This window comes from Peromyscus maniculatus, chromosome 11 (genome assembly GCF_049852395.1).
Source record: "Peromyscus maniculatus bairdii isolate BWxNUB_F1_BW_parent chromosome 11, HU_Pman_BW_mat_3.1, whole genome shotgun sequence".
In the NCBI taxonomy this organism is placed as follows: domain Eukaryota; kingdom Metazoa; phylum Chordata; class Mammalia; order Rodentia; family Cricetidae; genus Peromyscus; species Peromyscus maniculatus.
This window is the reverse complement of record NC_134862.1, coordinates 45772681-45798183: the sequence shown is the minus strand read 5'-3', so window position 1 is coordinate 45798183 and position 25503 is coordinate 45772681. Positions and strand designations below refer to the sequence as shown.

Genomic DNA, 25503 nt, shown 5'->3' with positions numbered 1-25503 from the left:
GCACACAAACACTCACGTGTGTAAGATTTGTACCTGAGGAACTTTGGGACCGAGAGACACTGTCTCCTCAGACCTACCCCCATGGCTTTCAGAACCAGAGACCCAGACTAGAGTTACCCCTCAGATAGCCAAAATAATCAACACGATAGATCCTTCTGAAGGGGTTTCATGGGGCTAAAAAAGCACATCTGTTTTGTTATAACGAGCCCTTTCTAGAATCTTGATAAAGGAGCCCTTGGGAGCTGGTGGGAGAGCTCCAGAGGGACTATAAAGGAGTCTATCACCCTGTCTCTGGCTGTGCTGTATCCAGGCTTGACAGAAACCAAAGGCAGCTCAGACCCACTGGCTCCCTCCTCATGCCCACCAGCTCCAACCACAGGTGGCAGGGCAGAGGGGTGGCCCAGCTGCCTGCTCTTCATGGTGTGTGTTAGGCTCATGGATGCAAGGGAAAGGAGAGGGAAGGGACAGAGGAGCCTGTGGTCTCCAGTCTGTCCTTCATGCAGTCACTTCGACGTGCTATGCGACCTGCCAGGGACCAGCTAGCTCCTCCTCACCAGCCACTGGGCAAGATCAAAGGGGAACTGAGCTACAGCCCAGGGATTTAGATAAGCTAGCAAAAAGAACTTCCTGCCTGTAAAGATTGTTAAATCCTGGAAAGGCAAGCCTGAGGGAGTCTGAAGTCATTCCTTGGGGGTAGCAGGCTTGCTGTCCTTCCGGCCTTCTCCTCCTCCCGAGCCTCCTCTGAGGACAGTCCCCAACACCTACCAAGAAGCTGGGTGCCAGGTGCACTTACGCACAGGAGCACGGGTAATGTGTCGTGACCACGCTGGGAAGCAGGGCACACACGCCCCATTCTACTGACGCTCCCAAGGTGACATTTCACAAGCCCAGAGTCCCACGGTTTATAATGATGGCAGAGGGAATTCAAAGCAGCCTTGTCTGTGCCCAGTCCTGCTGCAGTCACCAGGCCACCCCTAGACAGGGCCAGAGGGGTCGGGCTGGAGGAAAATGATCCCTTTAGAATCCCTGCTGATCTCACCAGCAGCTGCCTGCGGGGAAAGCATTTTCACCGCGCTGTAGTTCAGGAGGCTGAGCTGGGCCATTTGTAGAAAGCAGGCCTCCTTTGCCCTCTGTAGCACGCCCCCCCCCTCCCAACACACACACACACACACACACACACACACACACACCTCTCCTAGGCAGCCTGGCAACCTGCCAGCTCTGGGGAAGACTGCTTGCGAGAAGCAAAATCCTTGCTCTCTCAGGGGAGTCTGGCTTTCAGGCGCCCAGGGGATTTTAGCTGACTTAGCCTAGACAAGGGCATCTTCCTACCGGGGCCAGTCTTCTCTCTGTCAGGGTGACAAGATCTAATTCAGGGTGCTGACTCTTCAGGAGAGTGAGAGAAAACCCAGCTCTGCTAGGAGAGGAGCCACCAGGACACTATGATCCCCAGAAGATATCACTGTTTGCCTACTGGAACCTTCCCTGGCTTTTCATTCTCAACCGGAGCCCAGCCCTCCTGTGGCAGCCCTCAGGGAACAGACTGGGCTGGCTCTGCACCCCCAAACAAGAAGGCTTTGTATTGTGGGGTCAAAGGGCATGGGTTTATGAGGCCCTGGCAGACCTGGAGAAAAGGGTCAGTCAACACTCTCTGTCTGACTTTAGCCTCTGAGATCATGGGGAGGGGGCATGACACTCCACAAAATCCTTAGGAGGTCCTGGGGTGTCTCCGGCTCCAACCCCCTCCCCTCCGAGGGGGATAACCTCAACTTTACCCTTTCAGTCCATCCTAGAGTCCTGGCCACTGAGCTCTGAGTCACACTCGGGACAAACAGGGTTGGGCACCTGCTCTGAGGCACCTGGGGAGAGCCTTGTTTGTTGTCCATGACCTCAGCCTCAGGGGCACACCCCAGAAAAACTGAAAGCAGGCGGGGCGCGCAAGAAGCCAGAGGGCAGGAGGCCGGGAGAAGGCTAGCCCCTGTCTGGGGGAGGTACCCCAGCCTGTGATTGGCCAGCCAAGCTGCCAGGCTGTGAGCAGCACCAGGCGCTCTCTGAGACGGGTCTGGGTCGGACTCCTCAGCCTTTGGAGCCTGTGCAAAAACGGCCAGGCCAGCTCAGGGAAGTGCCACTCAGCTGCGCTTTCTCTGTCCCACCCACCCCCCTCTCTGGGCATCTGGTAGGGGTTTTCCATGACCTCCCAAGAGACTGGAGGCACCGCAGCATCGGACTTAGGCCAGATCCCAGAGCTGTGTGTGCCGGCATCTGCATCTGGTGGGGGGCAGCTCGGCAGGGGCTGGGCCCAGGGGACACTCCCCAGCTGAGGAATGCCGAGCAACAGGCAGCTGGCTGGCTGGCTGGCTGGGATAGAGGGCTGCGAGCCTCCCCCACCCCCACCTCGCTGGCCCCTGTTACCTACCGTTCCCTAGGACAAGCCTGTAGGCAGCTGGCTCTCGGAGAGGGTGCGCCTCACTGAAATCGGGGAGCTTGCTCTACTGCCACGCTACCAAGGTGAACAGCCAGGCATCTGGCGACAGGGATCATGGAATGCCCTCCTCTCCATACCCTGGAGAAGCTGGAGGTCATAGGAGAGCCCGCCAGGGACCAGGACAGCGCCGCCAACAGGCCACCACCTGCCCCAGTGGCTTCACGGTCCCTCAGCGTGCCCCTGGCCAATCTTCTCAGCTGAGGCAGCGGACTGGCAGGGTTAGCTCCTGCTGCTCCTAGGTGGAGGGGCAGGTGACACTGCTTTCCTCAATGCCTGGGGACTGGGGCGGGGGGGAGGAAGATGGCGACCCTACAGTGGTTCTCAACCTGTGGGTCACGGCCCCCAAACAAGACCATCAGGAAACACAGGTATTTACATTACGATTCGTAAAAGTAGCAAAATGACAGTGATGAAGTCGTGATGAAAATGATTTTATGGCTGGGGGGGGTCACCACAGCATGAAAAACATGTATTAAAGATCGAGAACCACTGTCAGAAATTCCACGCCCCGGAGAGTGACAAGGTGAAGCTCAGACAAGAGACCTCAGGGACCTGAGAATAGGAGAACAGAAGCTTCTGGAAACAAACAAACAAACAAAAAACCAGCAGGGATTTGGGAGCTCAGGCCATGGTGGTGACAGGCAACTATGCCCAGCAACCGCGAAGGCAAATTTGGCGAGCTTCACCCTTGCCGCACATCTGCTCGACACCGTGTGTATTTCCCACATCCCCTTTCACCACAACAAGGCAGGGCCGTGAAGCTTCTGAAGAAACTGAAACACAGAGATCTCACAACACTGGGCCCATCAGCAGCTGGACTGAGAAACAGTCGGGGCAGATGAGGGATGTCTGGTGAGCACGCGCTTGCCAAAGGAGAGGGCCCTGAGTTCAGATCCAGCCTTTCCCATCCCTGCTCCCCTGTGTGTGCTTCCAACAGGAGCACTGACTCTGATCAGCTGAGCAGGATAGCACAGGCATGGTGCCCAGCACCCAGCAAACATTTAAGCAATTATGGGGCTTGTCACAGCCTCCTGTCCACTACAGCATACTTCTGCTAAAAAACAACAACAACAACAACAACAACAACAACAACAACAACAAAATAGTTGCAAATGAATTCATTTTTACTAAATAATATCGCTTAAACTTGAGAGACGGCTCTTAAGGACGCTGAACTTAGGGATTTTTGTTTAAACATATTACTCATCTTCAGTGCCCTAGGAGAGTCTTCCTGTATTTTGTCCCCTGCAAGGACACGACACTCCCCTCCTCACCCTGAGCACTTTTCTGCACAAGGAGCAGACCAGAATCAGCCAAGTGTTCCCATTCTCCAATGGGTAAAACGAGGCCCAGGAGGTCCAGAAAGACAAGAAAGGAAGGGTCTGTGTGACCCACCCCACGGACAGTGACACAGGCTCAGCCCTGCCCTGGGTCCCCAGAGCTGTAAGGGTAAGGGTGTCAGGTTTGTGGAACCTCTGTGGGTTCCCCGGGCCCCAGCCACGCCCAACCTCTGCTCGGATGTTTTCAAATGCTAAGATCCAATCAAGCAGGCTGGCTGGGTGGTGGAGGGGCCGACTTCCGGGGCCTGGGGTTGCTACACTCCACTTCCTGGTGAAGACAGAAGCCCTGTTTCTGCACCAGGAGGCCACTACCAAGGTTCTCAGGTCTCCACACAGCCCATAGAGGGCCCAGGTCCCCAGATCTATAAATCAGACAGCATGGGGGCACAGCTGGCATTGAATGGCAGGCACTGCTTAGCTTCAGGACCCTGGCACCCCATGTAATGACCCCACAGTTCCTTCTGTCTTGACTCTCCTTGACTCTTGGACCAAGTCTTGCTTAAAATAATGGAGGTAGCCATTGACCAAGATTTCAGAGAAACTGAATTCTTGGGAAGTCGCTGCAGCAGTGAGCTAGCCCAGGAAGAGGGAAGGGGTGGAGCCTAGCACTGTCCCCTGGCTCCCGGGGCAGTCTCAAGGGCCAGTGGTGGGGCGAGCCAAGGCACCTCCCCCTCCCCAGCACACTGAAGGAAGGAAGCTGAGCAAAGGCAGGCAAAGATAAGGAGGGGGCTAAGCAACACCAGGGACTCTCCTCGTGGTGTGGCCCGGAGCTGTGGGCTTGAGAGGGTCTTAAATGAACTCACCATGTGGCTTGGCTTCCTCCAATTTTTAACTTTGCCAACACTCATTTCTTGGTTGCCCGATTCCCTCCCTCCCCCCCCCCCCCATCTGTCAGGCCTCTGCTTCTACAGCATGGTGCTTACAGCCCTGCCTCTTCCCTCTCTGGCTTTCCTGCTCACCCTTCTCCCCCAGCCCAGGTAAAGGCCAGTCAAGCCTTGACAGTACAGGGATTAATGGCTAAAAGGATCACAGGCAGGCAGGCAGGCGGGCAGGCGGAGGGGGCTGATTGGGAATCTCTAGTGTGAGATTGACTGGCCTGGATTCAGGGGCCCATGGATCTGATTCCAGCCAGCAGGAGAGACCACAGTGTGAGGATCTGGGGGCCTGCTCACCTCTGGCCCTCTCCCCCACATCCTGAAAGTTCCCCTCTTTCTGACTCTAGGAGGTCAGGCCTCCAAGCAGTACTTTGTACATAGGCAGCTTCATCCCCAGGGTTCCCTTTCTAACATTCCAGGGCCTCTTTTCCCACACGCATCCCCGATCAGCCCCGTATCCCGGATCTCTCCCTGTCCACAGGGCCAGATCCCAGGGTTCACTCTCAGTGATTCTTGTGGAAAATCAGAAAGCACTTCAGTCAGAGATGAGAACAGACTTCCAGGATGTCAGAAAGACAGCTGGATTTGCCAGCAGCTAGGAAACTTATGGCGGTGGGTAGGTCTAGGCAACCCCTAATCCTTGCTCCTCCTCCTAAATGTGCCACTGGACTGTAGTCCCCACGCCCAGTCCCTTCAGTGACACAAGTGATTTCTGGAGGTGGGACGTAAAAAGAGATCCTCAGCCAAGGGGAACTCCCCCGAAAGCACATCACTGGCACCATCTATTTGCTCCCTTTTCCAGCCCAGTCCCACCCTCAGCTCTCTGATTAGAACCTGGGTTCTGTCCAGGCATTGTCTGCCTTGCACGGCCTGCTGCCCATTGAGGTCTGGCGTGTGCCGGGCTGGCTGATCAAGAGCCAGAGGGGATGAGTGGGTGGAGTTCTCACCTTCCTGGAGCCCCTGGAAAGGCTGGCTCTTCAGATGCTCAGTTTCCCCACAACTTCATCTACACAGGTCACTCCAGGGAAGGGTATCCCAATGACCTGGGTGCAGAGGGCAGGCACCATCCCTTCCTTGTGGTCAGGGTCCCAGAACCCTCCTGATGGTGGTCCTGGGAAGGGAACCCTAGCTTTTCCCTGACTCTCTACATTAGGTGCCCATGCCCCTAGGCTCTTGAAATGGGAACCCCATATTTTACCATGCCAGGCCCAGGCTGGGGGCATCTGAACCAAGGGGGAAGGCCTTTGTTTGGCTCTCTCCTGCAAAATGGAGTCTAAAGGGAAGCCCCCATGGAGAGGGTGCCCCATCTCCTGGCCTGTCAGTCCTGGTTCACACTGGTTGGGGGTTAGGGCTCCGTTTTCTTTTTATGGTCGGTAGCTCGCCTCTGCCCATCTGCTGTCGATGCCGTATTTACACGGCTCACCCGCACCCCCACCATGCGCTTCCCCTCGACCTCCAAGGGTTCCCCCTGCAATGTCAGCCTCAGTAGCAGCCCGGCTCCGCCCCACCAGCCCACCAGGCACCTGCAGGGCTCCTCTTTGTCTCAGGCTGTTCAGTGCCAGGGAGAGTGTGTACAAGTGATGTTCTAAGTGCTGCAGGAGCTGTGGGCTGGGGGCCCTCAACCTCGACCCCACACCCCCAGCACGTAAGCTATATACTATCACGGTGCCTTCTCTCGGGTTGCAGAGGTGGGCATCTGCTCTGAGGCAGGAAGAGGGAACCTATTCCATCACTTTCTCTGATTTTGCCGAGAAGCAACTTCCCAGGATCCCTGGAATCTGGGTCATCTCTGACCCAGGGGATCTGGAGATCGGTCTCAGAGACCCACCCTAGACTTTGACTACTCCCCTCCCCCATTCTACAGGACTGGAACATACGCTTCTGTCCATGCCCGAGTTGGTGACCAGCTCCTGCACTGGTACTCTCTCCCAGTATGTCCTCAAAGAGAAGACCCTGAACCCAATCAAGCGAGCAAGCGAGCAAGCGAGCTGGCAAAGAGCATCTCCACCCAGCACAAAGAACACAGATGTTCAACTTTGTAGCATTTCCTGGCCCTGCACCTGTGTGCCCCTTGCAACAGAACCCACCCAGCCATGTCCTCTTCCCTCCTAATGTCTGCCAAATCACTTTTAATACCTACAGATATTGGGACTCCAGATAAATCTAGGGGATCTCCCCCTTGCTCAGTTTCACCTATTTGCCTGTGAACGTAGCATTGGGGTCGTGCCACCCCTTTTCACCCCTTCGGGGGTTAGTCCCTCAGATACACCTTTCCCTTCCTCCGCTAGCTCCATCTCCTTTTGGGGCAGGACCAGCAGGGTTCTCTCCAAAAGCCATTGGCACCCCGTGGAAGGCCGAGGCACCAATCCAACCCTTTCATGGGTCCCACAACCGATCTTTGTCTGTAGTACCCGCTCCCAGGATGGTGAGCTGAATCCAGAGCATAGAACTAGCTAACTGGGGTAGATGGGGGGAGGGGGGATTCCCTCCTATACCCCAGAATGAGACAGCAGCCTCATGGGGAGGCGAAGAGGAAACACACAGACGCTCCGGCCTGGGCCAGGGCTGGGTGTGAAATACCGGATTTCCTTGTTTATTCGATTTTCTGATCATTATGGGCTCCCAAGAGGGGCCAGAAATTACCACCCAAACAAAGCCACCTTCCATCAGTCCGCAGGGCCGCCGCTCCCCTGCGGCAGCCGGGCCAGCGCGCGTCGGCCCCTCCTCCTGGACTGCGGGCTCCAGCTCGAGCGGTGCCCGCGCCCCCCGCCCCGAGTCCACGCGAGACAAAGCCCGAGCCCCTTCCTCGCACGCCCCTTCTCCGCCATCGGCGCTCACCTGACGGCCACTTTGACGCAGCAGTCGCCCTGGCCAGCCATGGTCCTCTGGCACTAGGGTCTGGGCGCGGATCAGGGGCGGGGGTCCGGGGGCCACAGCTCCAGGCAGCGTCTGCGGCTGCAGGAGGCGGAGGCTCGGACACTGCTAGCGAAAGCGACCTCGCAGGCTGGAGGTGACATGCTCGCAGGAGGCGGCGAGGGGCTCACCCGCGGCCGGCCCCACGGGGCTGGTCCCGCGCGTCTCCTCCAGCCATCGCGCCGCTGCGCTGAGCTAGCTGACAGCGGGCGGTGAGACCCGCAGCTCCCTACGGCGCGGCACACGCGCGCACACACCTCCCACCCTGGCCGCCACCTCCCGCCGCAGCGCGAACAAAGGGGGCGGGGGCCGAGCCGCCCCGGGACCCACCCCCAGCCCCTCAGAGCCGCACGGGGCTCCGCCCCTCCCCGGAGCCACCAATAGAAAGCCCCAACGAGCAGCAGAGGCGGGACTTGAGCCTTTAAAGGGACCTCTTGGCTCGCGTCCATCGGGTTGCTGGGAGGAGCTGGGAGGGTTGGAGGACTGGGAGGGGGGGGTGGGGGCGTGAAAGCCGGAGTGGCTTGATGGACTCATCGCTGGGAACTTGACCATTCGGGAACCTCGGCCCTTGAAGTCATGGTACCTCGGCTTCAGCGGGACCTTCCTTTGCTAAATGGGGAACGGGACTCAAAGAGGAACAGCCCAAGGTCATACAGCGAATCTGTGGCTAGGCATGGGTAAGAACCCTGGCCTCTGGGCAGTGTGCAGCATCTCAGAGCATCCCACAGCGATTAGCAATTCGCGATTTGAAAGAGCCAGGAAAGCGTCCCTTCTGCATTTTATTCCTGTAAATTCTCTAACCTTTATTGAAGGGGATTCTCGTTAACGTCTAAGTAAATTTCCCCACCTCCATCCTGCAACGTCTTTTGCTTTGATTGCTGGCCTGCTCAGACTCTCCCTGCTAGACGAGGGTCCCATTGACCTTTATGACCCACAGATGACCCACTGGGCCTGCTTCACACTCTGCTTTGTGACGATGGGGGCAGAGGGTCAATGTGGGAGGCCAGAGCTGCCTGGGAGGTGGTAGGAACAAAGGGGCATTTCACTCCAGATACCTGGGAGATGCTGGACGGCCGAGTGGGCGGGAGAGGAAGCCGGCCAGCAGCTTACCATCACAGCTTTATAGAAAGGACAGGGGCCAGCCCTGGAGACATCAACACAGGGTCTTGAGAGAGGACACCAGGGCTGTGAAGTCACAGTTCCCTTTCCAGTTCCCCTCCCCTCCCTCTGAGCCCTACTCCTCCCTGCCCCCCAACTCCCAACATTAGGGCCATTCACAGGGCCCCTCACCAGCTGCCCTTCCTTCACCGGCTTCGCCCAGCTCCCTCCTCTGGAAAAGGCCCAAGAGGAGGACCCAGCTGCAGCTCAAGATGTGGATGGAGACCTCTGGGGGAGGGGAGGCAGGGGAGCCTAACTCCCAAGCTTCTTGCATCAGCCTCAGATGATGAAACCACGTCAGAGATTTTGGCAAGTGTGTGGGTTAGGGTCTCAAGGATCCAGTTATTGGTGCCATCATCTCCCCCCACCCCACCCTCCGCCACCTCCCCACCCCCCACAATCTGCCCAGGAGCCCAGATCCCTGTTTGGAATCATTTTAAGGGGACATTTCAAAGTTATATATCAGAACACTGTTTGTATCCTCATAGCAAACAGGAAGAGAGCCATGTCCCAGAGTGGTGGTAGTGGTGGTGATGTGTGTGAGGGGTCCTGGTGAGACCCTACATATTAATATTAGCATCTGAAAACCAAAGCCAGCAAATCACATCTTTTAGAGCAAGAGGCAAGCAGGGCGTTGAGGGATTGAGACCCTCCCTGTCTTCCACCTGAAACAGGATGTAGAGAGGTGAGTGGTGCTTATGAACCATCTACACGGGCTTTATGTTCATCTTCTTCTTCATCCTCCTAACCTTATGGGCTAGGGTCTATTGTTCTTTTTCAATTTTGCAAGTGAATAAATAGAGTCTCATAAGTAGCAGAGGATTTGAACTCACACATGTGGCTCTAGGCTTCCTATCACCTCTAAGGGAATGCCCGTGGGGAAGGGAGCTGGACTGGCCCAGCTTTCCCTGAGGGTACCACAAGCTACAGGCTTAGCCCTCCTGGATGATAACCGTGTGTTTTCACCAAAATGCTCTCTCTCCCATCCATCTCTGGACTCCTTTGGTACTTAGTTGTGGTTTCCTGTTTGCCATAAGTCTTCTCGGACTTCCAACAGTAGGTGACCCTTCTGACTCATAGTTCCACTGCTGGGAAATGCCACCAGAGCTGTCCCCGTCTGTTCCTCTGACGTCCAGGCTGTCCAGTTAGGGTGAGCAAGGCGGTGCATGGGCTGCAGATGCAGGCCTCCTAGACATTCCGGTTCCAGGGTTCCAGTTTCCCCGCCCACTTCAGCAGCTCCTTCCTGGGCCATCCAGGAGCAGCTGGGTGGCAGAGGTCCAGACCCTGGACTCCTAGGCTCTGCTGTCCAGAGGGGAGGGACTAACTGCGCTGAGGTCATGTGGGGATCCCAGGTGAGAAAGAGGCTTATGCTTTGCAGTTTGGAGAGATTTAGATTAGGTCAGAGGAAGCCTAAGACAAATCTCTGCCCTTTTTGAGCTCTATCCAGCCTCAGCAACCATTGCTTTGCGGTGTTCCCACCTCCTACCTCTTCCCAGCTGCTCTTCTTTCCTTCTCTCCTTCCTAAATGCTGACGTCTCTCAGCATCAGCTACTGTATGAAGTTCTCAATGCTTCACACGTGCACACACACACACACACACACAGAGAGAGAGAGAGACAGAGAGAGAGAGAGACAGAGAGAGAGAGAGAGAGAGAGAGAGAGAGAGAGAGAGAGTTGGCCCCAATCCCTAACTGGACTAGAGTATAAGCCCTGACTCCTATTCTGAGCTGCGTCCCTTCCCCCAGGCATCTTGGGTCCTCCATCATTTCTCCTGACAGGAGCTGTGGGCGTCTGGGCAGATGGGAACCTAGGGGAGGTGTGGGAAGCCCCCTCCAAGTCAGGAAGCTCCCACGCAACTGTAGTTAAAATACTCCAGCAGTGACTTAGGGCAGCCATCTGGCCCAGAGCTCTCTTAGACACATTCCACTTTTTAACAGCAATGCTGTGGGAACAAATAAAGACACCGAAGGGATACCCATAGGTACCAGGAATGTTCCCAAGGGGGTCTGAACTTGAGTCTTCCTCCTCCCCCACCCCCTTTCGGGGTAGCACTGGGCGATAGCATTGTAAAGTCTAAATAAGCCCCAGTGTAAAGTGATAAGCTCGGAACCTGGAGTTCTAGTCCCAAGCCTTTCCCAGCAGCTGTGTGTGGTTCTGGGGGAGCAGAGGCCTTAGCCTGTCCTCCAACAGTGTCCTCAGCAGATGTCCAGCTATAACCTCCACTGTCCAGCCAGAGGCAGGGCCCGGTCTTCCCACCAGCAGGAAGCTCGAGACCCCAGAAAAGGTCCGCGGAGCTGCAGACTCAGGAGATCCGAGTGCAGACATGGACTGTGCCTCTCACTTCCTGTGTTTAGGAGGAGACAGACGAAGCCACGGAGGAAACCAGAGTCTGTTATAAATAGCAAGGAAGGCAGAGAGCTGTGGGTTTCAAACACCCATCAGTCTTAAAACAAACTCTATTTTTGGCTCCAAATAATAATTAGGATTTAATTAATGTTCGCTGTAACCTCAGACATGTTTCTATTTCTTTTTTTTTTTTTAAGCAGAATCTTTCCATGAAGCACAGGCTAGCACTGAAACTTGTGATCAATGCTAGCCTCAGCCTCCCAAGCACTCCAGGCATACCTCATTGTACGTGGTTTTCTCTCTCTCTCTGGTTTTTGAGATGGGATTTCTCTGTGTAGCCCTGGTTGTCCTGTAGAACAGGCTGGCCTCGAACCTAGAGATCTGTCTGCCTCTGCCTCAGAGTCCTGGGACTAAAGGCATGCGCCGCCGCCACCACCACCACCACCACCACCACCACCACCACCACCACCACCACCCTGCTATACATGCTTCTTAATTAAACGTGGTGATGTTACCTACCCTTCTCTGTACCTTTTTAACAGTATTGATGTGGCAATTCTCAACGTCACCCAGACTCAAAAAGAACCCCCGGGGTCACATTTTATTTTCAAGTGAAAAAAAAACTGAGTCCCAGGGAGGTAGGGACCTGTCAAAAGTTGCACAGTACAGTAAGTTGAGGCCGAGCTGCGGCGAGATGGGAAGTCTGGCAGCTGTGCAGTCCCAGGGCAGGCTCCATGGCAGCACGATAAGGACCCCAAGGCTAAACATCTGAAATTAGACTGTGGTGAGTTTATAGTCCTGACAAAACTTTGGTCTGAGTGAAATAACGAAAGACAGCCCAGAGGCTGAGTTGTGATCTTCTGAGTCACGGAGATCTGGGCTCACATCCCAGTTCTTCCCCTTGTGAGCTATGTAACCCTGGGCCAGTGATGTAACCATGCCCAGCATCAGCTGCCGCATCTCAAAACAGGGAGGATCACGTTCTCAGCTCAGGACCATGATGATGTCTCAATGGGAGAACCTGGACCACACATCCCACCCAGTGCTCGCCTCAAAATGGGTGTCAAATCCTTCACATTGTCCTCGGATTCTCCAATAGTCTCCACCTCTGTCTGGACAGAGGGGTGGGTTTATTAAAAAGAAGAATACCAGGAGGGAGAGGCACTCTCAGGAATGAGTGTGGACAAGGCCGGGAGGGGACAGGTTAGGAGGATGAGGTGTTGTTAGGGTGGGGGCTACCTTCAACGGTTGAAGGTTTGCCCTGCGTGCTTGGAGTCCTAGGTCCATCTAGGCCGTCAGTGTGAGGTCTGCTGGGGGGAGAGGAGAATCTGCAGGAACTTAGCCACCCTCTGCTCACTACACATGGCAGCAGCGCCTTGGGAGCCAGGGTGCTTTCCAGGAAGAAACTTTAGCCTTATGGACCCTTTTGTACACAGGTGATTCTGGACCACCTCCCCTAGGGGGCGGTCCCCTGAAAGGGAAGAGTTTGTACTCACGCTATAACCACATTGAACCGTGTTACATGTTCTCATCCACCCTCACAGTCATCTATGAGGTATACAGTTATCATGCCTGCTTTGCAAAAGAGGAAATGGACTCAAAGGTCACTTGGCGAGGGTAGTAGTCATTAGTGCTGTTCACATATTTCCTGCACTCTGCCTTCCAGCATAGGGCGGGACTACCTGTCCTTCATCCTTGGAGAGTAAGAGGCCACGTGACTTTAACCAAGGTGAAGGTTTAAGAGTCACGTTCACTGCCACACCTGTGTTGTCCACAGACCATACACGAGAGTTAACTTTTTTTTTTTTTTTTTACTGTGTTCAACCGCTGAACTTGTGAGTTGTGTGTGGTCCCGGCGGAGCCCGACCTGCTCTGATACAGTTAGTAAAAGCAGACCCAGAGACTGGACATCTCCCATTTGTAAAGATGCCAAAGGGCCCAAGTGATTTCCAGGGCCCTGGTCCACACAGGTGGAAACCCCTTTAGGGTTCTCATCTCCGAGACTCCTTAGAGGCTGAGGCTGGAAGAAGACAGAGGCTTTCACCATCTGTCTCCAGTCATCCTGGTTTGACTAAGATTTGACTAGGTCTCCTGGTTGCTGCACTGTGGTGACTAAAGAAATGTGTGGTTAAATATTAACCCTTTGGGGTTCAATCGTTACATTGGCCGGGCTGTTCTGCTCCCCAGGAGTTCAGGAACCACCCTGAGAAGTCCCTGGAAGACACCAAGGGCCTTCCTCTGCCTCCACCTGTCATGTCAGGAGGAAGGGTCCCCAGGTTGGGTCTCAGGACATATCTGTATTCATCTCTAGCTCAAAGATTGGTCCTGTTCAGGTCACTCATTCCTTTGGGGACTTAGTTACTCCTCGGTGAGATGGAGGCACCACAAAGGGCTTTGGTAGCTGCTCAGAGATACAGGACAAACCTGTTCTAGAGCATAAAGATCTCAGAGGCAAAATAATAACAGCTCCCATTTCTGAACGCTGTGCTGAGCATGTGGTGAACGTGTCCGCTTCATGCGTTAATGTAGTAATACTCACAACCTTAGGAAGGAAGAAGAATTATCCCCACGAAACAAACCAGTAAGGTCATAATGCAACTCACAGAGTTCAAACCCAAGCAAGATGATGGTGATTTCCTCTTGCTTGGGTTGAACTGCCATGAAGGAAAAGGCTGGACTTGCCCTTGACAGCTAATGAGCTGAGGAGGTGAACAGTGCACCCCTGGGAACTCACCAGCTTGGGGTGTGTGTGGGAGTGATCACAAGCGCTTTTGTTATAGGCCCAAACGCTCACCAGCAAGGAATGGGTACAGAAACAGGCACGTTCATGATGGAATCCTATTCGGCAACAGAAAGGGATGAGTTACTGGCACACTATTGATGCAGAATAGATGCATCTCAGCGGTACTCAGTGAGAGAAGCAGACCGAGCAGCACATGCTGTATAATCTCACTGACAGGAACATTCTAGAAAATATAGTGAACCTAAAGTGTCAGAAAACAGATCAGTGGTTACCTAGCAGAAGGAGGGATACAAGGGGCCATGGGAGGCATGAAAAGTGTTCGGGTGGAAGATCCACCTCAACTCCCCTCCCCCATCTCTTTCCCTAAACCCGCCAAACAAACTCTAAGCCCCCAGAGAGGCTCAAGACCACTCCCACAGGATATTTAAGCTGCACCCCAGAACACAGACATGTGGTTTTACGCTGGAGAATCACCTGAGAACACTTTACCCATTAAACCGGGGCTTTTTAAAAAAAAATTTGGTCTGGGGGCTGGAGAGATGGCTCAGAGGTTAAGAGCACTGACTGCTCTTCCAGAGGTCCTGAGTTCAATTCCCAGCAACCACATGGTGGCTCACAACCATCTATAATGAGATCTGGTGCCCTCTTCTGGCCTGCAGTCATACATGCTGTATACATAATAAATAAATCTTTAAAAAAAATTGGTCTGATTTGGTTTGATTTGGACTGCTGCGTCAGTGGAGAGGCCTACCAGGATACAAAAAACCTTTCAAAAAGGCCAAGAGGGGCTACGGAGGGACACAAAGAAAGTCTTCTGGGTGATCAGTGTATGTGTAAGGTAAAGATGGTCTGACAGATATATGTATTTCTCAAGGCAAAGCAAACTGTTGTATGTGCTGGAGAGGTGCAATTTACTCTGTTAATTTTACCTCAACAAAGCTGCTTTGTGTGTGGAGGTCAAAGATCATCGTCTGGTATCTTCCTTAATTTCTCACCACCCTTTTTGAGACAGAGTCTCTCCTTGAACTGAGATCACCCATTTGGCTAGGCGAGTTCACCTGGTGAGCCACGGTGAGCCACCTGTTTTCGCCATCCCCCCTTCCTATCCTGCCCCCTGAACTGGGGTCACCTACATGTGCCCGGGTACCCGGCTCTTTACGCGGGTGCTGGGAATCTGAACTCAAGTCTTCAGGCTTCTGCTAGCACTTTATCAATGGAGCCGTCTCTCCAGCCCAATGGAGCTATTTTTAAAAGGTAACTTACTTCAATTTCCTCTTTGCACAGAGGTGCAGAGTGGCTATGATTTATCTGGAGTCATAGAGGCAGACCTCAAGCCCTGAGGACCTCTCTCCCCTGCACCACATGGTATAAGGGGTTCAAAGGGAGCCCCCCCCCTGCTGTGGGGCAGTGACAAGGAAGTAGGAAATGCAGAAAATGTGGCATAAACAGGAGAGACAGGGAGAAGGGCTTTGGAGGTCAGTCAGGGCAAGCCAGCTGAGGGAAGGGGCAAAAAGAACCAGATGAACTCCCTAGATCTGGGGATGAGCAAACAAGCTTCCAAGATGGACCTAGCCCTCTCCTGTTGACAGTGCTTTTCTCTCTGATGAGGCCCACAAAGGCCACTCCTGTCCTTGAGTTATTGATTGTCGGTCTCCCCGGACGCATCATCTCCTTGGCTCTGGTAGACATGTGTCTGGGCCAGGCCCTACCCAGCAAATTGCCAGCATACAGAAGCACTTAACATTTTTACACTCTAGGTTAACCTTGAACATGCTGCTCTCCAGAAAAGTAGCCAGCCTGAGGATGCTACTGGACAGTGGTGGATGCCAGTCCCTAGGCAGTATATGCTGGATCTCATAGGCCTGAGGTGACGTCACTCTTCAAAAGTTTGCCTGTGTCCTCCCTTAGCTCCATGTTTTCTGAAACTTGAACCAGTGGACAAAAGAGATACATTGCTTTAAGCAGAGTGTCAACAAGGTCAAGGGAGGATGCAGAGAAGTATGAAAAGACCTTTTCTTTTCTTTTTTCTTTTTTCCTCTTCTCTGTAATCTCCAAAATAAGTTGGAGGATCCAAATGAAAGGCTCAGACTGGGTGGAGCAAAGACTTCATAAGTCATAACCAAAATTAGAAAAAGCCCAGAGGGCTAGGTGGTGGTGCACGCCTTCAATCCCAGCACCCGAGAGACAAAGGCAAGCAGATCTCTGAGTTCAAGGCCAGCCTGGTTTACAGAGTGAGTTCTAGGACAGCCGGGGCTACACAGAGAAACCCTGTCTCAAAAAAAAAAAAAAAAAAAAAAAAAAAAAAAAAAAAAGAAAAAGAAAAAAAGAAAAAACAAAAAAAAAAAAAGAAAAGAAAAGAAAGAAAAAGAAAAAGCCAAGAGGAAGAGACCTATCCCCTGTGTCCCAGCTTGCCACTCCTGGGCTGATGTGGGGGACCCTTGTGCTAGCCAAGAGGACAGGTGGGTGCTGGGGGCAGGCCTTGGCTAACATCAAATCTCCTGTTGTTACTCTGAGTCTTTGCCTTCCCCCACTTACAAGAGACTGAGAGCCAGGAACATGCCAGCAACCCAGCTCTCAGGAGACTTGAGTTCGAAGCCGGGAAGCGCAGCACAGACAGACCTTGTCTCAAAAATCAAATCTAAACAGAACAATCAGAATGCTTTGTGCAGGATGCCCATCTTGGTGAGCTCCCACCCAAGCCGTTTTGGGGAGTCAGAAGAGGTGTAAATGGCTTTGTGACAAAGGCCAGGATCCAGAGCATTCTGTGGAGAGGGTGTCACTTAGCATTCTTGAACTGTCAGCCCCAAGGCAAGAGGCCCATGTGACTGGGATCAGAGATGCCAGGAGAGCAGGGACCACTCTGTGAAGCACCAGGTGGATCAAAGTCTCCGACATTGCTCTGAATCAGGAGTCAGCCTCAACACACATATATCCAAGATGGTCATGAGAGCTCTGAGGACCTGTAAGGGAACTAGCCTGGTGCTGAAGTGGGCCATCCCTGCTCAGCTTCCCCTAAAAGCTCAGGATGGTCCCCTTCAAGTCAGCTTCTCCCATCTGAGAGATCTGGCCTTCACACCCAGCATCTGATAGAAAAAAAAAACAAAAAACAAACAAACAAAAAAAATGACTACTTATTACCAAAAACCAGGGCGGGGCAACCCGGTCAGCAGCATTCTTCCGTGGCCTCTGCATCAGCTCCTGCCTCCAGGTTCCTGCCCTGTGTGAGTTTCTGTCCTGACTGCCATTAAGGATGATTTGGAGGTGATGTGGAAGCAGAAGCCAAATAAACCCTTTCCTCCCCAAGTTGCTTTGGCCCTGGTGTTCCATCACAGCAATGGGAACCCTAACTAGGACCCAGGCCCTCACACGGTTACATCTGTACCCTAAGGTTGAGCAGGCATAGACTTAAAGAGCAATGTGAGACCCCTGACCCTCCTGTGACAGAGCACGGTCAGGGAATATGACCCAGTTCTCTTGGAATCTGGATCCCAGGGTCGCTCTCACGACAGCAGGGGCATCCTTTCTCTCCTTTACAAACATCGGGTAATGGACTGGCATGTGGTTCAGTGGTAGAACACTTTCTTAGCATGTACAAGGCCCTGGATTCAACTCCTAGCACCGCAACAAATAAAGAAATCCTGTAAGGGCAGCTCTGTCCGGAGCAGGCCCTATGAAGCCCCTGGGCCGGAGCCCGACATTCTCCTGACTTTGATGGGATGGGACTTGGGCCCACTTTTTCCTGGCCTTTCCAGGGAAGCAATGTCTGAGCTTTGCACCTTCCAGATGGAAGCGGCTCTCCTCATCTCTCCAGTCTTTGTATTCATCTTGTGCCCATCCCTTCTACCAGGGGCACTCCTGCCCCTTCTGGCACAGTCCCCACCCAGCAGCTGGGTTCCAAATCTGCATAGAATTGTCAGGAGCCAAGAGAGGGGTCTCGCAGACACTGGTGCCGCCCAGTGCCAGAAGGGAGACCCACCCGCCCCCATGGTACTGTTAGGTGGCCCTTCTGAGGGGACATCTGTCTCCTCCGCAACCTGCCCACTCCTCAGCTCCCTTCCGCCACCCTCCTCTCCTCACGGGCTTTATTTGAGCAGTCTGGCTGCCCTGTTAGAAAACCACTCATTAGGTAAACCGAAGCTGGACAGATGATGGGACCTGCCCACGATGAATTAGATACGTGCGTATCGGGGAGGAAATTGCTCAAACTTTTCAAAGACATGAAGAACTAGTTTCTCAGAGCCCATGCGTACATTTGTATCTGCCAGTCAGCCTAGGAGGAGAGCGTAGCTTTGACAAATAGTGCGTCCGTTAAGGAAGTAAATACAATGCCAAACTGCCCGGGTTTAGTTCCTTTTGTGGCCTCTTGTTAGGTGCACAGACATAGCTAATGTCCCGCTCTGTGTCGTGGTTGCGAAATGAAGATAATGATATCTTTTTTTTTTTTATTGCTAAGAAGACTAAATATATGAATACATAAGCAAAACTACTGAGGCAAGACCTGTTACATAGTTAGTGTTCTGTATGTCATAGGTGCTGTTCAAGATACCCAGCTCCTTCCTCTGAGCACAGCGCCTTTTGATAGTATTTTATGGCAAAAGAAACATGTTTATGTAGGCTGCAGCTTACCTCACTAGACACATGGGAGACAGGGTAAGCACCCGTGGGTGGGTTAGGAGGCTACAGTGCGCAATGCAGCCTGGAACATTTGGAGACAGAGTTTTTTTGTTTGTTTGTTTTTTGTTTTTGTTTTTTTTTAAAGACAGAATCCCATTGTAGCCCTGGCTGTTCTGAAACTCACTCTAGGCTGCGCTTGAACTTACATTGAGAGTCATCTGCCTCTGCCTAACGAGTGCTGGGATTAAAGGCGTGAGCCACCACACCTGATAAGACAGAGTTTTTTTCCCTCTCACCTGCCCCTAGCTTAGATGGATAGCCAAGGTGGCCGAGCTGCTGACCCTGAGCAGGTAGCATTTCTACTTCCTGACTCTTAGTAACAGCTAGTTAACAAGCAGCGTCCACCACTGGTGGACAGTAGAGTGCTGGGCCCTGGAGGGGTAGCTGTGAATAAGGTGGACACAGTTCCAGCTTTCGGGAAATTTAGCCTCTGGCTGGAGTAAAATGCAGATACGGCGAGCCTGCGATCCCTTCTAGAACGGGAAAGATAGTTGTCGACACTTGGGAGCCAGGCTCTAAACAGTTTGGCCGTGTCCAGGGAAATGACAGTGAAACAGGGGTCTGAAGGATGGTTCGAGGCCAGTGAGGTAGAGGGCTCAGGAAGATTCTAGAGAGAGAGGCACACTGGAGCTCGTGGGTAAGTATGGCCCCTTTTGGGTGAGCAGGAGCCTCACCCAGGAGAGGGTGGTGTCTGGGAGATCCGAGCCACACTTGGAAGACGATACAAACAGGACCCAGTGCAGAGACAGGGCGAGTGTGGAATGGCTGGGGCGGAAAAAGGATTTGCCTGGAGCAAAGACCCAGTTTTTACTAGGGCAAGAAGAAAGGGGGGGGGGGTAGGTAGATCAGTGCAGCTGGAAGAACTGAGGGCAGGACCTGGGGCGTCTGCTGATCAGTGAGGTGGACAAGGCAAGCTCTTGGTGCTGGGGTTTGAGGGAAGGGGGTGGGGGGAGTTGAAACTGCCTTACTGACCAAGCATCAGGAGGAAAGGGGGGAGTTGAAACTGCTGGACTGTCAGGGCATCAGGAAGCTTTGGGGCCAGCCTAGCTGGGGCTGGGGCCCGGATGCACAGGCCACCAAGTGTCACCCCTGCCCTGTGCTATGTGCATCGTGGGGCAGGGCCCCAGAAACTCAGAAGCCCACTGGGGGTGGGGGTGGCGGGGGATGGGGTGGTGGGGGTGGCTGGGGTGGCGGGAGGGGGTTCACCAGGAGGCTGCACAGCAGGCCAGCCTTGTTACCACAGCAACAGCCATGGAGCAGGCACTTGGCCCACACTGGAGGGAGGCATGGGCAGAAGGAAAGAGTGCCCCGTGAAGGGGAAAAGACACCGCAGGGCAGCTCCATCTTCGCCTTGCTTTGCTATCCTCCACTACAGGTCTGTCTTGTTATCCTGCCACACTTGCATTTTCTCATCTTGACTGTGACTATGGTGAGGAGTGAGTGGCCTTGGTGGGAAAGCGCCTTCCAAATGCAGGGGAAGCCCTCGGCAGGAGATGGCGGTTGGAAAGGGTGCCCAGGAGGCATCGGGCTGGTAGACAGCAGCTGTTGAGTTATTGTTGGGTGGTATGGAAGGGGAGCCATGGAAACACAAGTCTGTGATAACCACAGCCATAAACCACTGCCTCTGAGACTGGCCTTGGCGTTGGCAATGGACTCTGGCCAAAGTCACAGGGCCGCAGCTTCAAAAAAGGTTGGCCGTGGTGTAACCAGGGCGTGGCACTGCTTCTAATACCATCAGAGGGAAAGTGGAGATGGCCTGGTAGTCTTCTGCAAGGCCCAGGCTTTCTGAGGAAGAGGGTAGAGGGAGAATGTCCTTAACAAATAATAATAATAACAACAACAATAATAATAATCAAAGACAAGCAGAAGGCTGGTGCCCGTGTCAGGCCTGGAGACTTTAATGTCCAGCTGGTTGGAGTGGCTCTGTGACAGATGGACTCTGGCACCGATCAGGCCTTTGTGAATGACGTCAGAAGCTCTGCCAGATCCTGCTTCTGGCTGGTGAGGAGAAGGGCCCGACCTGCCCATCTATGGCCTCCTGCCTGGTTGAGGTGGTTCCTGACCACTGCTGCTCAGTCCACACAGCTGGCTACTGAGGGAGGGGAGGCTGCTGGGCTGGGCTAGCCCTTCTCCATTCCAGTGCCTTCTGGCCCTTGGTCATGGCAGTTCTAAGCTGTGGCATTCTGGGTAGGCCTCACACCTGGGAGGAATAAGTGCATTCTGAGAGTCCCGGTGCTGGTTTGGACTGCCCAGGGAGGACCTGAGGCTCAAGCCTCCCAGGGCATGGCCCTGCCCTCTGGGGATTCTCGCTTCAGTAGCTCGGTTGCTGCCACCTCTACTTCCTCTGGTTCCATCTGGCAGGCATCCGCCAGGGCCTGGCCTGTTGCCATGACAAAGTTAGCATCTGCTGCTAAGGAGTCTAGTCCTCCTTGAACCAGAGCCTGCAGGGAGGAAAAGGAGACTTGGGTGGGTCTTCCAAGAGAACTGACTTCTGGGGCCCTCCACGGTTGCGCCTACCCTCTCTCCATGACAGAATGTCGCCAGGTCACCCCTCGTTTGTGGCCTGCTGCTCTGTCCCAGCCCCACCTCACCTCCTGGATCAGGAAGGCAGTAGCTGGAGCTGTGCACCTGCCAGCTGAGTTCCTGGGAACGCTCTCCTCGAAGTTCCTGCTGTGGGGTGTTTCCAGAGACCTTGGCACGGAGCCCACACTCTCCTCCCGCACAGGAGGCTCTGCCTGGAGGAACTGTTCCAAACACACAGAAGCAAAGATTCCCCCCCAAAGAGATGCACTAGAGCCAACTGATATACCGGAGCCCACAGCTCATCCGAGGGAGTCTCAACCAAGACCTACAGCCTGGGGAGGATGCAGGAACACAGGATCCTTCTGTGATGGATGGACTGCTACCTACAAGGCCTTTCCTCTGCCAGAGCCCCACTTCTAACATCAGGCCAGGTGGCGTCTATTGGCACATCCTCCCAGGCCTTTGCCTTTGGTACCTGGCACGGGGAAGGAGGCACCTGGCCTCCAGGCATCTCTCTCTGGGTCATCAGTCCTTTCGATTTGTCCTCATGGGACTTGCTGTGAGGTCCTGTGGGCAAGGCAAGGTAAGGTCAGTGGGGCTGCTGACTCCTGGTGGGCTGAGTCATCAGAGCCTTTCTTGGCCAGCTTCGGAAGGTAGTCTAGAGGAGAGACACATGGTGAAGCCTAACCAGCTCCAGGTCAGGCAGAAGTGGCCTAGCTCTCCTTGCCCAGTGCCTTGTCCTTACGGTCTGGAAGAGGCCGAGGGCCAGACTCACCAGCAAGCTCTTCTTCAGTGTGGCTATGTGCATGCATGTTACAGTGTGTGGGAGGGCAGGGAAGTACCCCGATTGCTACTGCGCTCCAGCATTTTGGAGCCTCCCTCAGACTGGTAATAACGCGCTCCCTCCCAGGGCTCAGCTAGCGCCCATCCCATCATAAAGGTGCCAAGTGGCTCTCCCAGGCTCTAAGGAAAGAGGGCACCCTCACCACCACCCCCAGGAGAAGGCCCAGCTTCTTAGTCACCAAAGGGACTGACCAGAGCCCCTGCAGGGCTGACTGAAGGGTCCTTCTCTGGGAGCAGGTGTGTCTGCCTCTTCCAGGAACTCCCGTTCATAGCGGATGCTGGAATGGAAGCAGAGCAGGCTGGGACCCTTTCACTGAGGTACCAGTGAGCATCCTGGCAGACTGCAAGTGGCCTTCACTCCAGGGCTGATTCTGCCAGCGCTTGACTCTATCTGTCCTTGACTCTGGGGGAGCAAGCCAAACTCATGGCTGCCTCCACTCTTGCTCAATGCTCCCCTATCCTTCTCACATTCTGTATCACCTCAGCACTCTTAAGATGCTAATTCTCAACCCTGACTACACATGGGCTCACTTGGCAAGCTGTGAAGACCATTGTGTGTGACCCACCGTAGACACTGGCAGGTCTGAAAGCTCCCAGATATTTCTCCTGTGCAACTGAAACCGAGAATCACTCTGGGCCAGCCTATGGACCTCAGTAACTCTTCTGTATTTCCTAATTGGTCCTAATTGGTCTCAATCATACCACACAACACACACTCTGAAAACAGAGGCCAGGTCCGATGCTTCCGTGTGTCCACACTACCTAGCACCATGGTGACTGACCCAAAGACGTGGGTGGAGCATTCTGGGATGCACTCAAGAGGCCTCTCTGGATTGGAGTGAGGTGTGGGCAGGCCTGACCAGGGGAAGTAGCTGCTCAGTTGGTGCCTGCCCTGTCCTGCCCAAAGAGACCGCCACTCAGCTGGCCTGTCCCCGAGCAGACGCCCCGCTGAGAACCCAGTCCCTGTGTTAGGATGGCGAAGCGCCTCTGCCCCCACCTGGTTGTATTTTATGACATTTCCATCACAGCCTGGGATTAGTGCAATGGGAACTGCCCACATCCAGCAACTGACCTTATCACCCAGAATTTCCTACCGTCTGTGCGGCTGCTGGAGGCCCTTTATTAAACATTACTGTGTGACCAATACATTTCAGCGCCTCCCTACTGAGAACCACAGGAAGGCTGGCTCAGGTTTGCGGTCCACGCTGACAAGAGGCTGCCCCCTGCTGGCCACAGACGCCTCTTCAGTCCAGGTTTGCCTCTTGTGTTCGGGGGTGCAGAGTGGTCCCCAAGGGCACACAGAAAACAAAGGACAGTCTACACACTTCATGGTGCCTCCTTTCCACTCAAGCCTATCTCAGAATGCGTATACCCACAGTTGGAAGTTACCACTGTTACCTGGAAAACACTGGACTGTTTCCATGGTTGCTGTTGCCACAGGCAACATTGGCATTGGCATTGTTGGTATTGGCGCGAGCCAGAGGATGGGTGCCTGGGTTATGGGGGAAGTCCTCCAGGAAGACGGGTGACTCCAGTTCTTCCATCTCTATCTCAGCAAACTGGAGGGGTCTCTGGTTGGCCATGACAGGGGGCAGGGAGTTGGTCCTTTCCAGGAAGTTGTCCACTTGACCAAACAAGCCTCCAGTCCTCTAGAGGCAAGGGGGAGAGTGGGACTACTGAAAGCAGTGACTGGGTATGAGGATACGGAGCGCATGGGGGTTGGGAGTCGGCTGTCACCCGGGGGTGATGGTGCTAGGAGAAAGCAATGGCATTGGGAGATGAATCTGTAAGGCCAGAAGAAGATGGACTGAAGGGTGATCCTGGAACATGGTCGCCACCCTCAGCAAAGTCTAAGTTTGATGGACAGACAGGATGCGCCTAAGGAACCATACGGGTAGCACACCCATGAACACAAGGCACACTGAACTGGGAGTCTGCAGAACTGTGTTCCAGCTCCCCTCTAATCAGGTGATACGGGACATTGCATGTCATCTCTTTGGGACACCATTTTGTGAAAACCTAATAGAGTTTAATGGGGTGTCCAAGAAGAATCTTCAAGATCCAATGGGTCGCAACTCTCCACAGAAGAATCAGGAACTAGCCTGAGTAGAAACAGATCCTCAGGAGATGGAATTAGGTAAGAATTTGTGAATAATGTCAGAAAGGGTGTATCATATTTAATACTTTTGGGTCATAGATTCTGAGCCCCAAAAGATGTGGGTGGCAAGGTGTAGGTGGTATTCTCATCTCCTGTGCAGCCTGGCTTCTAGTCTCTCTCTCTCTCTCTCTCTCTCTCTCTCTCTCTCTCTCTCTCTCTCCCTCTTTAAAGATTTATTTATTTATTATTAATAAATATTAATAAAGATTTATTTATTTATTACGTATACAGTGTTCTGCCTGCATGTGTCCCTGCAGGCCAGAAGGGGGCACTAGATCTCATTACAGATGATTGTGAGCCACCATGTGGTTGCTGGGAATTGAACTCAGGACCTCTGGAAGAACAGCCAGTGCTCTTAACCGCTGAGCTATCTCTCCAGCCCCTAGTTCTTCTCTTTATTGCTACTTACTATGTCTGGCCCCTCAAAAGTGAGTCATGGCCCACACTCACCCGGAATATCCCCTCCTCCATGGCAGCCTCCACCATGGCTCTCTCCAGCTCCTCCTCTGCTGTCAGGTCTCCTGAGATGGCGCGGTGGATCTCAGGAGCTGCCTCTTCCTCTATGGTCCGCAATCCAGCCTAGGGATGGTGAAGGGACAGATGACCCACAGTTCAGGAGTGGAGACCAGAAATGTCTTCCCTGGCCCCGCCTGTTCTGAACCCCTGCAACCACAGCCCTTCTCAAACCTGTTCTCCATCCTGGGTCAATATCACAGGACTATGAGGCCCCTGTGGTCCTGCTGTGGCCTGGGTGAGATAGCCTGCATTCTGAAAAGTCTCTAAGGGTAGAGACTTTGTACCCCTCCCATCCAAGCCTCTCTTTATTGGTATGTGTTTTTTTGGTCAATGAAACTTCATATCATGGGAGGAGGTAGGATCTGTGGGTGGTATGTAGAGTGAGTAGAAAATTTCTTAATGGGTTTGGAGATTTAGCTCAGTGGTAGAGCGCTTGCCTAGCAAGCACAAGGCCCTGGGTTCGGTCCTCAGCTCCAGAAAAAAAAATTAATAAAGAAAAATGAAAAAAAAAAGAAACTTCATATCACAACTAATAGAACACATCAAAATGAGTGTCACCGGATAATTTCAAAGAGGACACAGTATCATGTCTGGGACATTCTTACCCAAAATGCACATTTTCTATCTAGTGTGAGGGAACATCAGACCAACCCAACCAGAGGGACAACGTGGCCTGTGTCCTCAAAAGGGCCAAAGGCCACATTAAGGAAAGACTGCCAAGTGATTCCAGAAAGCAAGATGCCAAGGCAAGATGGCGTGCATGCAAGGCGTATGATTCTGAGTTGGATACTTTTCCTGTAAAGGACATCATTAGGGCAGCAGGTAAAACTTGAAGGAGGTGAGGGGTAGAGTACATTTGTGTATCAACACTCACTTCCCAGTTTCAGTGGTTGCATTGTGGCTATGTGGGAGAATTATGTAGGGCAATG

At 53.4% G+C, this 25503-nt stretch overlaps 2 protein-coding genes across 19 annotated transcripts in view; both read right to left on the bottom strand.

The window, feature by feature from the left end:
* Positions 1 to 7902, bottom strand: part of Kif21b (kinesin family member 21B) — a 49025-nt gene extending 41123 nt beyond the window's left edge. For all 17 annotated transcript variants that reach the window (XM_076547461.1, XM_076547472.1, XM_076547463.1 and 14 more), the window contains exon 1: positions 7539 to 7902. In XM_076547461.1, the coding sequence (XP_076403576.1) occupies positions 7539 to 7579 (41 nt within the window). In that variant the 5' untranslated portion in view covers positions 7580 to 7902. The remainder of the gene's footprint in view (positions 1 to 7538) is intronic.
* A 12497-nt stretch (positions 7903 to 20399) lies between these two features.
* Positions 20400 to 25503, bottom strand: part of Cacna1s (calcium voltage-gated channel subunit alpha1 S) — a 70117-nt gene continuing 65013 nt past the window's right edge. For both annotated transcript variants that reach the window (XM_006982425.4, XM_042258218.2), the window contains 6 exons: positions 24509 to 24637; positions 23299 to 23549; positions 22093 to 22178; positions 21533 to 21624; positions 21126 to 21278; positions 20400 to 20975 (listed from right to left, as the gene is read on the bottom strand). In XM_006982425.4, the coding sequence (XP_006982487.2) occupies positions 20802 to 20975; positions 21126 to 21278; positions 21533 to 21624; positions 22093 to 22178; positions 23299 to 23549; positions 24509 to 24637 (885 nt within the window). In that variant the 3' untranslated portion in view covers positions 20400 to 20801. The remainder of the gene's footprint in view (positions 20976 to 21125; positions 21279 to 21532; positions 21625 to 22092; positions 22179 to 23298; positions 23550 to 24508; positions 24638 to 25503) is intronic.